The sequence below is a fragment of the Apteryx mantelli genome, chromosome 5 (assembly GCF_036417845.1).
Source record: "Apteryx mantelli isolate bAptMan1 chromosome 5, bAptMan1.hap1, whole genome shotgun sequence".
Classification (NCBI taxonomy): Eukaryota; Metazoa; Chordata; class Aves; order Apterygiformes; family Apterygidae; genus Apteryx; species Apteryx mantelli.
Genome location: NC_089982.1, coordinates 18,675,014 through 18,691,642, shown reverse-complemented (window position 1 = coordinate 18,691,642; position 16,629 = coordinate 18,675,014). Strand labels below are relative to the sequence as shown.

General features: G+C 43.7%; 1 protein-coding gene across 3 annotated transcripts in view; it reads right to left on the bottom strand.

Moving 5' to 3' along the window:
• The window catches only part of TET2 (tet methylcytosine dioxygenase 2), a 78,433-nt gene extending 62,475 nt beyond the window's left edge, over positions 1–15,958 (bottom strand). For 2 of the 3 annotated variants that reach the window (XM_067297577.1, XM_067297579.1), the window contains exon 1: positions 15,880–15,958. In XM_067297577.1, the coding sequence (XP_067153678.1) occupies positions 15,880–15,909 (30 nt within the window). In that variant the 5' untranslated portion in view covers positions 15,910–15,958. Of the gene's footprint in view, positions 1–14,498; positions 14,603–15,879 lie in introns of those variants that run through there. The other variant, XM_067297578.1, reaches the window with a different exon arrangement.
• Between the last annotated feature and the right edge of the window lie 671 nt (positions 15,959–16,629).

Sequence of the window (16,629 nt, the reverse complement as noted above, 5' to 3'; positions counted from 1 at the left end):
CATTGTTCCTTTCATTGTTCCTGTTCTCTCTTTGCCACACATTGTCATTCTCGTGACTCTTGAATTAATAGGATTTTTTTTTTTTTTAAACAGGGTGATGGGAAGCATTTTGTGCTTGTGGTTTGTGCTGAGCAGATATTCTGCAGGCCTGTTGCATGTTTCTGCCTTGCCTTTGAATGCTACGGGGTGTTTCTAACATAACTTAATGCACTGTCCAGCAGGTGTTCTGTATGTTTTTTTCTCTGTGCACAAAGAGAATAAGCAGTTGACCTGCTAGGGAACCATGTTCTGCTGAGGAAGCCACGAGCAGGGCAGACAGAGGAACAACACAGACCCAGTCAGTGAGACTCCTGGGTCAGAGTCCTCATCCCTCGGCTTCACTCAGTTCTACAGCTTCTGATAGTAGCAATTCAGATCCCATCCAAAATTCCCAGTTCCCACCTCATAAAGAGACATTGATGAAAAATCCCTGAGGTAAATACCACAATCTGTCTTTCATGTCTTTCCCATCTTCCTGTGTTTTCGCTAGATTGACTTATTTGAGTTTTTTGGCATGGGGGGGGAGGGGAGGAGGAGGAGGATTTGGCAGAAAGTTGTAACTTGGGTCAGGAATCTCCCTCTCCTTCTCCCTCTCTCACGTATGGAACAGAGGGCTATGGCTAAAGCAAGTTATTTACTATGCAAAGGAATTACTTTCCCCAAACTATATACTGATATAATTATTGGTCAGCATATTTTTTAAATATAAGAAAAGAGAGTCCCAAGTCTGTTCTCTGGTAGCTGGGTAAAACTTCAGTAAGAATTGCACTCATGCATCTGAAGACATAATTAGACTTTAGGTGTGCCTTTTGCTGAACTTGTTAAACAAGATTTCCTTTACTTTTTTACCTAGAGGACAAACCCATGACAGAGTCTGTATTTATTTTGAGATATTCATCTAAACTGACACAATGGCGGCATTCACCCTGTAGCATACAATGCTAATCTTACACTGCTCTCTTCTATCCTGCCCCCACCTAAAAGCACTGGATAAAATAATCTTTATCATAAGCAGCATTTCTCTCATTATATTTTCTTCATGGGGCAACTGAAAGAAGCTCTTCCTATGAAAGGAGATATCAGTAGTGGTAATAACAGAAGATTCTCTGAGTCAAAAATGCACTGGACACATCATCTGTATATCTGTATAGGTCTTCCACTGGTTAAGTTAAATGTAGCGGTAAAGCCCGCAGACATCTTGAACGCTAACAAACTAGTCCTTAAAAACCTTGATACTTTCTGATCCAGAACTTTAAAAAAAATGCTTCAGGACTTCTGAAGAACAACTGCAGAAAATGTACTATGATGTACCCAGTAAAAAAGCTTTACACATTTAGAGAAGTTTTTATAGTAGACTCTAGTTGTCCATTCTCCAGGTCTGCTCATACTTGTACAGATTCACAGTAAAGTGGATTTGCTTTCCTTAGATATGAGAAATACCCACAAAGAACTCTTAAAATAGGAACACAGCAGTGACCTATTTTCAATACTTCCATTCTTATTTCTCAGTCATTTATATACAGTGTGATGAACATTCAGCAGTGGAGAGATACCAATAATCAATGCAAAGTCATTTGCTCACATGCTGAATGCAGCATTAAAAATTAGCTAGGAGAGGAAAACAAAACAAAAAAAACACAAACAGTGGTGGATCAGGGTCCAAGCTGCAGAAGCACTTCACCTGCTCTGGTTAGAGCTATCTGACCACATGAAATGAGTTAGAGACCAGGCTAAGTACAAGCTAAGTGACAGCCTTTTTGTTTGTTAAAATACTGGTGATAAGAGCCTGCAGCAGCTTTGACGATTCTAATGCAGAGCTGCCATGGACATGTATGGAAAAGGTGAAGAAAATGGACTAGCTGTATACCGATGGAAGTTTCATTCAGTAATGGGATAGAAACTTACTGGCAAAGAGGCATGGAGAAGCTTGCAGTGCATCTTTCCTAAGGGCTTTGTCGTTATGGTGTTTATGGAGTTGTATCACGGTAACTAGTATAAAATAGAACTACAATTTTTCTACCATCTCATCTACTTCAGAAAGGTCAATGTTTCTATTTGGGAGGAAAAAAAAACTTTGTCAATTACTAGGCTTTCACAAAGCTGGGATTAAACTATTTGATTCCAAAAGTAAAAAACGGAAGCAATTTATTAAAAAGTATGGGTTATTTTTGCTAGTTTAGCAGCTTTTTCAAGAAAGTTTGGTTTATCTTTGGGAACCAGTCACAGTAATACATAGCCTGTCTTCCTCTACATACATGTATTTCTGAGAAAACTTTGAGAATACTAGAATTTGTCAGAAACTAATTGTCTGACCATATGCTTCCATCTTACAATAAATGCTAGTTTCTAGGAAGGAAATTGTTTTAGAGTAATTTGGAGTACTATACAAACTTCTTGTCTTTAAGGACTTCAAGGATAAGGCAGGGGCAAATATTTTCTTTTTGATAGACATCTAGTGTGTCCAAAACATGACTTTTTACATATATATATATTGAGATAGAATGTGGGCATTTGATAGTTAAGTGTAAAGCCTGGTTTGCTACAGGGATGTTTTCAGCTATGCTTTTTTTTTTTTTTTTTTTTAATAAGGCCTATGTCAAAAAACAAGTAAGCCTTACAACAGTATTCATATTTTGTAGATGGAGGTGCATCATTTGAGACTACTAAGCCATCTTTTTCCTAGATGGATGGTCACAACCTGACTACAAAGTATTCATTAGTGCCCGAGTGCAAGTGTTAATAAAGGAATAAAAAAAGAACTGTCAATCTGGAACCACAAGATCACACAGTGTTCCTTTATTTTAGCCAAAGTAAGCTTTGTAGTTCCTTATGACTGAAAATTATATGTACTTTCTGAGTCAGTTCAATGAAGAAACAAAGTTACGGTGCCGAAAAACATAGTCACTTCTATCCCCGAGTTGCTGAATCACTTACCCGCTCCTGCTAGTTAATAGTTGCTATTTTTAGTTTACGGCGGAAAATTCTCTCGTGGCGGCAATGATATTTTAAAACAGTTTAGAAGCAAAATCATCTGCCTGAATCTCTGACGTACTCTCAAAGTTTGTGTTTTGTACAAGCACCTCATTATTCACTTCCAACACTGGCAATCTGGATCATCCTAGCGCACGAGATGCAGCATTTGCTGGCTCTTTCATAACTGCCCGTAAGAGTTCTGGGGTCATGTTTGTAAACACTGCAGCCATGTGCGCGCAAGCACGTGGCGAGACATCAAAATGACCTAGAGCGCCTAGCTGAGAGGTAAACCTTGGCGCCAGTATCAATGTTGCTAAGCCAACTAGCGCCAACTCTCTCGTCAGCGCGCTTGCCTCGCAGCCGTGAGAAACGCAGCCGCGGGTTGTGTGAAGGGCAAATGGGAACCTTTTCCCTGTACGTGGCACACGTGGGCACGTGTTAATATTGATGGTGTCAAGGCAGGTTCCTTCCCTCAGCTGTAAGCAAATGGCATTGTTGAATTGTTCTGAAGAAAAATAAAACTCATTTGTGCCCTAAGTCAGTGAAATTGGAGCCAGTGTGGTCCCACAACACAATGCAAAACTATGGCTATTAGAAAAAGAATTGTATAATGGCGTGTTGCCAAAGTTTCCAAAATGACTTCAAAGACAGATAACACAGACATCGTGTCTGTAATAGTTTTTTGCTGGCTTTGCGCTTATGAAATTAAGACCACGTTTCAGGCGTTTGAGGAAGTAGCCCCTAAATTATTTCTGTTTATCAGTAGAGATTGCACGTAGCTAGATACGGCCAGTACAAACAAAAGTCAAGTCTTTCATTTCCTCTTAATGCAAAATTAGCAGATACGGCCACCCAAAGCCTATGGAGAGTTTCACCTCGCCCTGGCCATGCATTTTATGTGCTTAAAAAAAATGCAGGAGGGGGGAATAGTCCAGGGTCTCCGTCCCTCCCTCCTATAGTGATTCTGTTTCAAGTGCAGCTGCGAGTCTCATTTGCTTTGACCTTTGCTGCGAGAGCTGAGAATAGGACAAAGAGTTAAAGTGTTACCAGTCCCTGCTGAGTTTGCACTTCTCAGGCAGCGCAAGCAGGAGAGGCAGCCGGGAGAGGGTGTGCACGCAGCAGAGGGTAAGCGGGAGGGGGCGCCGGGAGGGAGAGTAAAACAAAAGGAGAAAAATAAACAGTGCACACCCCGAAACAAAACAGGGGAACCAGCACAGAAAAATGTCCGTCTTTGAAGAACACGGACTTTTCTGTTTGTTTCTCTCTGTGTAGTTATATCTTGTTATCTGAACTCAAGGTACAGTAGATATATGAGTCCTTGAACTCTGAACTCATGAGGAGAGCAGCAAAAAGTAAGTCAATACAATTTTAGCTGAGTGACTGGAAATAAGCATGCTTTGTCTTTTTGTGCCTAAGCTCTGGGAGGCCATTTAATACAGCAACATGCAGCTGTTCAAACCTCTTTCTTACTGTATTCCAATGGCCTGCTAAAACAAAGCAAAACCAAAGCAGTTCTCTCCCAGTGATAATGCAACTGTGGCTTCAAATACTAGCTGCTCCAAGCTACTTGTGTTTTGCAGAGACTCGTCTCTTAAATCTGGACAAGAAGTGGTCCCCCGTTTGTTAACGGAAAACAGAAAATACATTCATTCGCTTCCACAGGATTTCTCAAATCCTGCCCTACTGTAAATGTTACCCAATTCCCTAATAGTGTCTCTGGAAAGCAGAAAAGTACCTTCCTCACTATTGCACTTATGTCTAGCTAGCGCTCTCCGGCGCTACTACTCAACCGAGCAATAAAGTTTCTATTTTTGACTCACCGTCGACGACCTTGCTCTAAACCCCTGGACTGAATACTGCTCAAACGTAAAATGAGCAAAACCGAATGTGTTAAGAGAATACGTCAGCCCATCGCAGCCCTGTGTTTTGCTGCGATTGTTACCAGTAGCCGCAAACGTGGATCTAAAAGATGGGCTCTCACGAGCTCCGCAAGCGCAGCTAACTCTGGCAATGTGGCACCCTCTTGCCTGTTACGCAGCGCCCCGGGGAAGCCTGGGAGAGTGTTTGTAAACAGTGCGGCCACGTGCACGCGAGCCACGTGGGGGCTCGACTCCGGCTGCACCTCCGAACTCCCTTGGAAAAGGGCGCAACCGAGGCAAGCGAGGAGGCAAGCCTAAATGCCGCCGCTCAGTCTTTTCTCCAAAGTGGTGTGCAGCACTATTGGATCTCTAACATGGCAGGGGAAAAAAAAATTAAAAAAATCCATCTGTCCTTCTCGGCCAACTGCCTCTGTCAGCATTCAGAGGAACACTGCCTGAACCAAATTACCCGCCGGATTTTATTTCTGAACGCGTTTTGTCATGGATTGTATCACGAGTCTCTGAATGCACTGAAGTTCCTTGGGGTGGGTTCTCCATTAACTGCACTATGTACCAAAGCAGGCACATTGAGCTAGGACTACCTGCAGCAAAGGCATTCCCAAATAAAGACCACAGAGATACAACACTAAACACTACAGGGAGGAAAAAAAAAAAAAAAAAAAAAAGATAAATCTACTGTCTGTGATTCAGGTCTAGGAGCTAACAGGTGACATGCTACGAGTGCTACTTGGGTTCTGTCACCAGCCCTGGTTTGTACGTTCCATCTCCAGCAGGGATCATTTCTGGCAAAAAACTAAGGTTTTTTCTCTTTGAGCTCCACTACCAAAGATGCATGACGCCAGTGTGAGGGTTCATGAACCTTGATGAACCTTTAATTGATAAACCAGATCAAAATGGAAGTCACATGGTAGGTGTGAGCTGATGTATGGGAACAGTTTGCACACTGTGGGAAATCTTGCCTGAATGGATAGGAGGATCAAAGGTATTAAAGGTTAATGGAAGTTACTGGAGTACCTACTTATTGAAATGACATTACACAACTGTCTCACACACCGCAATTAACTGACACAACGTACTATTTTTAATTATAATTAGCTCATTGTGAGATTTTGTTTGTTTGTTTGGAGGCGCACAGAAGCATCTGCAGTGCCAGTAAAAGTGAAATAATTTCCTTTCCTACACCCTTTCTCACTTGGTGCTGTAGGTTTCAACAGTGCTGCAGTCAAAGCTATAGGCAAAAGCAGTCCTCTCCCCTGAGAAGAGAAATAGTATTTAAGGTACAACTTACTGTGTCATTTTGGATGAGCACTGCCAATTTAAAAGTCTGAGGACTTGTCCGGCAAAAAAGGATGTGTTGTCAATCAACAGAAAATGCTACTGAAAACTTGCTTCTGAAAAAAGTGAAATGCTACTTGTTTCTGATTCTAGTTTCTGTTTCTTAAAATTGATACTTCTGTTATCTTAGTAAGCAGAGAAAACTATCTGTAAACCTCTGAATGAGCAGGAAGGAGGGTATCATGGGTAAAGCACTGGGGCTTAGGAGATATGGGTTCAGTTCCCAGCTATACCACAGCTTTCCTGTATGTCTTTTAGGTTTAAAAAAAGTACTGAAATGAATGGCTTGAGCAAGGTTTGTACAAGTTCTGTGATCTGTGTGTGCTTTGGCTCTCAGTTGTTGCTTATTAATTTTATACCCTTTCTCTCACTCTTTGCATGCTTTGCCTGCTCATTAATATTAGCACCCTAGGGAAGAGACTCTGCAGCAATGCTGGTTGGAAACTCCAGTTAACACACACACACAGCAAGCAGCAATAACAGCTTTGGTTTATTTACTGCAAATATTTAGTTTTTGGAAGGGATCTGTCTGCCTCCGCTTTGCATTATAAACAAGACCTACTAACACTCTGGCCCTTGTGCACTGCCAGACCAATTTTTTTCTTTTTAAAATGTCTCCTTTGCTGAATTAAATAGCAAAATAAAACAAAAATGGCTTATGCTTGTACAGACCCAAGCACAGTGGGATTCTGTTTCATGACTGGGATATGAGGTGCCTCCTAATGTAAGCCTGCAATAATTAATTTTACTCTATCCCCTCTCCTTATATTTAAAAGCATCAGAGTTGCCATCATGAATTAGACTCATGCTACAGCTTGTCCAACAACATATCTCCAATCAGCTAGTAGCAGTTGCTTCCATAAAAAGCAGCAATTCACTAGGTGGTTAGACTCACCCTTCCAGAGGCAAAACTTCTTTCCAATCCATCAGCTAGAGTTTATATATTTTATAGGAAAAAAAATGTTAACTTGAAACTATTTTGAAAATAAAAAAAAATAAAATTAAAGATTAGTTGTCAGCCTTTATACATCTGAGTCTATACTTATTGCTCTATACCTGCCTGAGTCTATTTCCTCTTTTTTTTCCCCTCCTCCTGAAAGAACAAAAAATACTCTGCAAACTACTTTTCTCTCTCTGCAGTTACTGTGAAGTGTGGGAAATTTGACTGGGTGCCTCACTCCTGCAAGTGTGTCGATCTAGGCAGACTATTACAGCTCTATGAAGCCCACTGAAAATGAATAGGGCTTTGTGAAAATGGCAAAGGCTGCCACCAGTTTGCAGGATCACAAATTAACTGACAGCACTGGGGGGGGAGAAAGCAGAGCCATCTAGACTGAAATTGACAACTGCACAACATCATGCAGTGGAAAAATACAATTAAAAAAAGGATTTTCCCACCCAATCTCTCTCTCTTCTCATGCATTACTTGGAGCAATAGAAGAAAGAAAATAAATCAGCACAATTCTTATTTTTCCTACTTCTCTCTCTTTCACCTACAAATCTTCTTTGCTGCATAACAGATTACATGGAAGCAGAAAAGCACAGGTCCAGGCTTAAAGAGAACAAATGCTCTATGGAAAGTATGGAGAGCTCTGTAGAAACAATGCAGAACTGACAGGCTTTATACTTTCCTATTTTGAGCATTTTTTCATGTTTATAAATATTAAGAGTGCTCTTCCCTATTTGGTCAATATTTTCATCATTGCTCCTTGATATGTGATCTGCATGCTCAGAAATTGACTGTGTGGAATGGAGACTCATTAGCATAGATTTTCTGTCCTCAAAATGTCTGCTTGTCATGTGAGTTAAATAAGTGCTAAACCCAACTTTTTTCAGCTGCTCAGCTTCCACACTTTTGATTTTTCCTGTTGCCATTTTAGTAATACTCTGGACATTTTGGGTCAGGCAAATTTGAAAGCCAGAGAGACAAGCAAGCAAGAAAAGGAGTGTAATGGGAACAAGAAGTTTGTTTCTTTTAAAATGGCAAACAAACAGATCTTTAATACACACACATGTGTACCTCCCAGGCCCCCAACTCCTAGGGAAAGGCAAATTCCAATGCATTTTAAACTTTCATGTTCTCTTTCAAGGATAAATTGAATTCCTTTTATTACAGGATATATGTACTTTAAGTTTCAAGGAAATATCTCACTTCTGTGAACTTTAGTAACTTTGGGGGAAGGGAGGCAACTCCTGCTTTACTGCAACAGCTCATTTTCTTCATTTTACCACGAACAGGACAGTAATGACACTTTCACACAAGAGGAAATATGCAATCATTCTTTTCTCCTTTTTGCTTACATAAGGACTGAAAGGGTTCTGTGTCCTTTGGCAAATATAAAAATTGTATAACTTCAAAGTATGTGACTTCAAACGCAAGCGAAGTAGCACTGAAAGAACAAACAGATTAAACAAAGATGAAAAAAATAGTATCAGGAGCACGAAAATGGCGGTGAGTAGAGCATGAATAGTTGTTGTCTCCCATGCTAAGGAAGGAATATGGGAAGTGATGAAAGGACACCAAAGTCAGGGTAAAACTCTAATGCCAGCATCAGGCCCAGGTTTAACATACACCCTTTCATCTCCCTAACAGCACTGGAAATGACAAGAGCAGGAACACATAGCCAGCGCAAACGCAGAAATGCCTTTTTCACATATTCGCTCTTCCAGGCTCTTTATTCTTAATTGCCTTCCTCTGCTACCCAGCTGCTGCAAGACTAATGGGGAGTGTGGATCAAAAGAGTCAGAAAAGAAAAGGAAAGAAGGTGAAGAACTTGGTGAAAGAGGGGCAGGTTCTGGATGTGACACAGACTGTGGTGTCTAGCAAGTGAGAGGACAGATCACAAAGAACCCACAGGAGTGTAATAGCAAAATACAATCATTGTAATCAACATTAATGCAAAATGGAAGCAACCAATGTGAATGCACAAATAATAGCAAAAGTAATGTGTGTAACATGGCATGTGCATTGGTCTTCATACTCTGTTGTAATGATGGTAAATACCATGACTCATCTGAACAAAATCAGCATGCACAAAAGACAAGTGTCCCAACTGCTTCCTGTCTATATGGAAAAAACAGCTCTCTGGATTCATTTTTCAAAGCAAGCAATATGGTTTGTGCACCATCCTGAGTGTCTGCTGCAGAACTGTATGAGAAAGTCTGAAAAATGTGCGCAGGGCTGGAAAATCATGTTTCTGGATGAGGAGCAGAACCTCTAATAAGGTCCCATAGTGCACATGGTGTAGGCTTAAAGTGTCTCTGCAGATCAGAACCAGTTTGGCAGCTTTGGCTGGGCCCACAGAAGAGAGCATGACATACATTGTCAGTTGGCATGCTTCTGAACAACAAATAGATGTATTTTCATCTGTGCTTCCTGAAACGCTCTTGGCAAAACAATCCAATAACTACCACCACTTTTTTTTTTTTAAAGCAGATTTTGTGGCATTATTTTTTCAGTTAAGTACATGCAGAAATCTCCAAAGAGATTCTTATGGCTAATGGAGATCATCTAAAACTTGCCTTGCAGTGGTATTAGCTTTCGTAATAGCAATGCCTGTCTGTGTCAACATGTCTCATTAAGTAATAAAGACTTTCAGCTATTTGATTTTACTTATAAAGTTAGCAGGATTCATGATTTCTTCTCTGTTCTTTAAAGAGGGAATTGTTCTAGTATTCAAACAGGCAGTGAGTCATTCCCAATTAAGCAAAAAAATACGTAACAGTTTACGGTGGGATTCTTGTATTGCAAAGAGCTGTTTTGTCATGAAAGCTTTTGGGGATTGAATTCCTTATGAATTTTCAAAAGGGGTGGGGTGGGGGTGGGGAAAAAAAAATCACTTGAAACCTTTGCAACAATTCCCTTAACCCTGTCTCAGATTTAGCGTCAGCCTATTCCAAGCAAACGTGTCGACACCATCCAGATTGCGTTCGAGCAGGGGAAAAACAGAAGCATTTGACAAAGGAACCAGTGATCTAGAATGTAATACAGATGCAGAAAGCGCAGCCAAAAACCAAACTACAATATGTTTTTCTAAACTCTGCTGATTCTGACATTCTCAATTTCTTTTTCCCAGTGAGGACCAGGGACATTCCTAGAACTCGGTCCTCACGGGCTGTGTCAGGACAGCTGCGGAGGATGCTGGGACATTGTTTGTAAACACTTAGCCACGTGCATGCGACCGCATGGGGAGTCATCGTCCAGACCTAAACATCTACCCACTTGGTAAGCTGTGGTATTATTGCAATGGAGCCAAATCCTTTTCCAACATGATTTGACTTAAAGCAGCTCATGCCAGGACATTTGGAAGACAAAGCTCAGACTGTTTATGCATTATTAGAAAGAAGATTAAGCAAAAAAGTTGTTTAAATTTTAGTCATTGAAATGTAAATTTAAGGGTAGTGCAGCTCATGTGGAGTAAAGAATGCAGAAGTCATCATCCTCTTTCTATGTCTGTGAAAAATTCAGTTTAAACCTGCAAATTCCTCCTCACCCATGCATACACCTGTTGAAGGCAATATTCACATTCTGCAAACCCGCGTGGAATAAGTTTGAGGTTAGCAGTAATACTGTTGAACATGTAAAGGTATTTCATGTTGTTTAAGTTATGTGATATTAATTAGAGAATTCCAAGGCTACTGAGCTGTACCTGGGGAAAACACTTCCAAGGGGTACTTCTTGGTTATCTAGTTATTATTGGTTATTGTAGCTATCTAACCACTTGTCTGCTCATTTCTTTGCTACCATATGCAAGAGGAGCACAAACACTTTTTCCAAACGCAACACACTTTTTATAAAATCAGTTTCTCTTTTCTCATATACGCATTCTTCTCACAACTAAAAACGGTGCTCTCATCCAAGACTGGAGAGGCTCTTTTGCAGCATGATCTCAATAGTTAAGCTTGGAAAGTTTTTCCAGTAAATGGGGGAGCAGGACAGTAGTGTATAAGCCGGTGGAAGCACTAACTTGCACCTCCTCGCAGAAGTTTTACTCATTGTTTCACCATTCAGACATATCTCCGCAGAAACATACCTTTTATATACAAGGTACATTGAGAAACTGTCTTAAAAGAAATGCCGCATTTGGCTAGGATTAAGGTGCTGAATTTTCCTTTCTGACTGAACTTGAGTATACGACAAGCCTGTTCCTCTGCACACCATAATAGAAATGCTGCATTTATTTTTACAAGAGAAAAACAACACACTAAGAATTAGGTCAAACTGAAGCCTCAGTCCTGCAAACCTTTATTTGTAAGAATAATCCTACTGGGGTTCTCTCTGTGTGTAGGCACCTTGAAATAGTAGCTTTCCATACTTTGCTACAAGTCTCCAACTTGCAGTCCACACCTCCATGGAAAGCTTTATTTTTAAAGGAGAACCTGAATTTTGTTCAGGTTGCTAAGATGATTCAGCCTTCTGGAAGGTGTTTGACAGAGATAAACAAACCTCCTTTGAAAAGGTAAAGAGCAAGTGTAACAACACCCAAATCTTCAAGGTTTTTAATTGTTAAAGTGGTTTTTTTTAAGCATAGCAAGCTGCTTTAAATTGTTCCCAGACTTAAAATCCTGTATTATGAACAACTAGCAGGGCTCTCTTTATGATCCCCTTATAAGGCAGGGCATTTTTTTTTCCTTAATTTCATCCACATATCTTGCACAGTTTTTGAAATGATTTAGTTGTTCCTAACTCTGAAGCCTCAGTTTTCTCTACCTTTCTTCTGTTACCCCCCTCCTACGTAATGCGAGACACATTCCCAGTATTTTAATCCAAACAACCTTTCTGGGTCACTCAGTCATCAGCTGTCCTTGGGATTAGTCCAGTTGATGTTGGAAGTTTACAATTTTATTCCTTAACTCACTCTCCCTCCCTCCCTCTCTCTTTCTCTCTATACTCTGAGTAATTCCTTGGGAAATCTTTTTTTTTTAGAACAACAACAAAAAACAAAAACATTTTCTACCCCAAAGGAAGGCAGAAGTGACTTCTTTTAAATGGGTGACTGAGAAGATGATTACTCATGGTACTTTCCATTCTAACATTTTATTACCTAGGATATTGGGACAAGCTATGCAAATTGAACATGCAACCAGTGATGATCTGAAAACATTGCAGTTTAAACTATGTCAACTTGTTACTAGTTACTTGTTCAGTGTTTAAAAGGATATTTTTTTTCCTGCAGAATATCATTAAATGAGTAGGAAGATGTTCCCTGCTATATGGAGTATGGGATTGGAATAATGCTAGAAGTATGATTGATTCACATAATTCCCTTTTTGGCTTCTAGCCATGATGCAGTCATATGCTTTATCTCTGTTCAGAGTACAGCTTTTTTTTTTTTTTTTTTTAATGAATCATAGTACATCCCACTCCATTTCAGAACCAGCACATTGCCTTTCAAAATGATGTCACAACACTTACTGCTGCTGGCTGACTGCCTTAATAGCAATCAGAGAGCTGGACTAAATAAATACTGTATATTATTTGGCAAAATCATTTGTGGTTGTGTTCTCCAGCACAGTTTCCAAGATAACCACCAACTCTACTTGAAACTTGGCAACTTTGTTCTACCACTTTCAGGCTCCAGTTGTGAAGCTGGCTTACAGATGCTGCTACCATGCTTCAAACTACTGTGTGGCAGTCAAATGAGAGAGGTGAAAGGGTTACTGTGATAAGCCAAATTTGACAGCTCATCCGAAGTTCCACCTTGAAAAACAGGCAATTTAAAAAGACCTTATTTGGCTCCTGTAGAAAAAAAAAAAAAAAGGACCACTCAGGGCAAAACAGAGCAACTGATTTACAGTGACTGCTTAGGTACACCGTGAGAAAGCCACTGTGCTGCCATTTATATGCAAACAATTCGGATAAAAAAAATAAAGTGAAGCATTCCTTGTAATCCCCAACAGTGCCGGTAACATCAGTTCAACCCAAACTTCATGTTTTGCCACACCTGAGCTGTAGACTTCTTCTAAAACATGGTTATAGCTTTTTTAGGGCCATTTGGCTCTGACTATTATTTAAAGGAACTATATGGGAGACAGAGTCCCAGAAGCATCTGAAATGCTTGGAGTAAAAGAGGATGGATTGTCCCTTCCACCTCTGGCAGCTGAAATCCCAGTTCCAGCAGTGATTATCAAGTCTCCTGATTCTGCATGCAGAAACCAAAACATTTACAACCTCCTATTCCTGTTACCCAATGTGGCATTGGTGCCAGCAAGAGACCTTGGAAATCTGTCCGTCATAATAACTCCTCAGCAGGCACACGTTTCTTGTTCTTTAAACAATGTTGACATGCTAAAGTCTAAGACCATGCGCACTATATCAAAACAATACCAGTTTCCCTGGCTAAGGGCCAGGGGCCAACACAATGCCAAAGTCCTAGCTAAAAGCCTTACTATGAACAGTGATAGTTTGGCAAATTTGTGAGCTTAAGTGTCTCCTTTTCAACCTTTCCTTCTTGTGAATATTTGTTAATAATTAGTTCTGAAGCAGTCGATACGGAACTAGTTTCTGAGGTCCTTGGAATCATTCACAAAGTTTCTTGATGCCACCACTTACCAAAACAAAACAGCCATTTCCACTGAAAGATAATTTTTGTGTTCTTCATTGCATGCGAATAACAGTCTAATCCCACCACCTAACCACCATGCACTGTTATTTTTGAGCCTCTGCCCTCCTTTTCTTCTCTCCCCTACACCCTAGCTGCTGGATTTAAAAGTTTTATGACTTCACTGGCAGGGTCCACACTTTGCTTTCTGTGACACTGAGAAAGAGAGACAAAGTATTGCCCAACAGTGATTTATTTACATTGGTTCCAAATGGTTGTTTTTCTGCAGGAAAAAATCCAAGATGTGTACATTCTTTCAAAGTGTTAACAACAGCAGATCTGGTAACACCAGAAGTTTTTGCCTTGCTCGATTTACCAATATTTTCAGGACACAATGGACTTAAATATAATGGAAAGAATGTAATTTGGGAGTAGGGTAAGAAATACACAAAACTGTCTCAACACAGATGTAGCAAAACAGCATCAACGTTTCACCCTTATACTTGAATCTTTTGAATATCAGATATTTAGTAAGTGGGAACTGAGGGGTTGAAGGAAGCTTTGAAGGACAGTAGCAACCAGTGCCATGTGTTTGAGAGAGAAAGAGCTGAAAGAAGCAGTGTTTATGCATGACGGTCTACTAAAAACTGTTAGGTGGCCATCATTAGTCATGGATCTTTAGCAAAGCAATATACAAATGGCAAACTATATATAAAGAGCATAGTCTTACCTTTGTTTGGATGGGCAAAAGAGGAAAAAAAAAATCCAAGAATGGAAGCACTTTTGGGAAATGTAATGATGGTTGAAGGGTAAGCAGACCTAAGGACTCAAAGAAATGCGCTCATCTTCTGAGACTACTGATAAAGGAGCTAATACGTTCATCACACACCAGTTAAGGGAATTTGTCTAACTCCACAAAGATAAGAGAAAGAATGATTTATAATCCACGGGCAGCCCGCCCCGCTGAGGGCATCTCTTAAAAGGACAGTGCAGGTACCGTGGTGTTGTTTTCTCCGCCTTTTAATCAGCCAGATCAGCCTCTAACTCGAGTTTATACATGACTCTTGCCCATTAACATCTCTCTGTTGAATACTGTCCACCAACACGCCTTGTTTTGCACTTCACAACCTCCAGAGAAAGTGTCACAGTGCAATACACATGCAGATACACAAGCGAATATACATGTTACTACATTCACCCCCTGCTGCAGTAAGTCAACCTGCCATTAACATGCAAATAGAATGGCCTCATTAGCCGACAAACAACACCCACTGACCTGCTTTCACTAGGGACAATGTCTCCTCATGCCTGAAACTCCTAAATTTCACATTTAAGAAAGAAAAAAAAAAGAACAAAAAAAAGCCAAACAGAGCAGAGCCGAACTGCTGCTCGGAGCCGCTGTCCTCCGGCGCCGATCGCTGCTCAGAGCCTGCACATTTGCATGCCGCTCATCATGGAAAGCCAACCTTGTGACGAGCCCTTCGGTTGCCACATTTCGGTGGAAGCACGCGAGACGCCGCACCGCTCCTGCCTCCGCCTCGCGCGCGGGGAAGGCGCACGGCGGCGCCGCGGCAGGCTCCGCCGAGCGGCCGCGGGAGCCCCCGCGCAAAGCGGCGGAAAGCGGCTGCCGCCGGCCCCCCGCGCCCCGCGGCGCTGTGCGGGGGGGACGCGCGAAGTCTCCCCCGTCCTCGCAGCCGCGCTGTGCCAGCGGCAGGGTCTGGGCGAGACGCGCGTGTAAAGCCGGGGGGGGGGGGCCTCGCAACCCCCTCCCCAAACCGCACACGGGCGGGTGCGCGCCTCTCCCTCGCCCCCCGGCGCGGGGCTCCGCTTCCCCCGGCGCGGCCGCCTCGCCCCTCCGCCGCCGGCAGCGCCCGCCTTTGTGTCCGCCGGCCCCGAGGAGCGGCACAAAGCCGGCGGCGGCGGCGGCGCCGAGCGGGGCGGTTGGCGGTTGGGGGGGGGGGGGCGCCCCCCGTGCCGCCCTCTGTCAGTCAGCCATGTTGGGGCGCCGCGGCGCGGCCCCCGCCGGGGAGCCGCGGAGAGGGCGCGGGGGCGGCGCAGGGGGCTGCGCGGGGGTGGGGGGGGAGGGGGGGCGCGGGGGGGCGCGCTCTGACCTCTGCCGCGTCCCTCGGCCGAGCCGACATCCAGCACGCACAGCCGGGCGCCGCGCTCCCCAACCCTACAGGGCCGCCATCTTGCTTCCTTCTGCTCCTTGACGAAAGCGGCCGGGCCCCCGCATCAGTATGCACGCGGCGCCCTGACGTCGCCGCCCGCCCGCCCCGCCCCGCCCCGCCCGCGCCGCCCGCGCGCGCCCCTCCCGCGCCCCCCCCCCCCGCGCCGCGCCGCGCGCCCCCCCCCCCGCCCGCGCAGCGCCCCCCTGCGCGGGTGCGCGGGACGCTCCGCTCCCCTCCACGGCCCCCTCGCTGCCGGCTTTCTCCGGCCTCCCGCCTCCCTCCCCTTTCCCCCCTCCAACCCCCCCCCCTTTCTCCCCCCTTTTTCTGCTTTCGCCTCTCGTTGCCCCCCCCCCGCACCGTTTTTGCGCCCTCGGCGGAGTTGCGCGCAGGCGCCCGCGGGTATGCAGGTATGCAGGGTGCCCCGGGGCGCATCAGGACACGCGGGGTGCAGGGGCACCCGCAGGGGCACATGGGGACACCTAGGGGTGCAGGGGGCACAGGGGCACGTAGGGACCCCCAGGGGTGCAGGACTCCAGGGCACATGGGGACCCCCAGGGGCACATGGTGGCACCCAGGGGTGCAGGGTGCACCGGGGCGCATAGGGACCCCCAGGGGTGGAGGACCTCCAGGGCACTTGGGGACCCCCCGGGCGCGGGACGCCGGGGCCCCGGGCAGCCCGCGCCAAGGCAT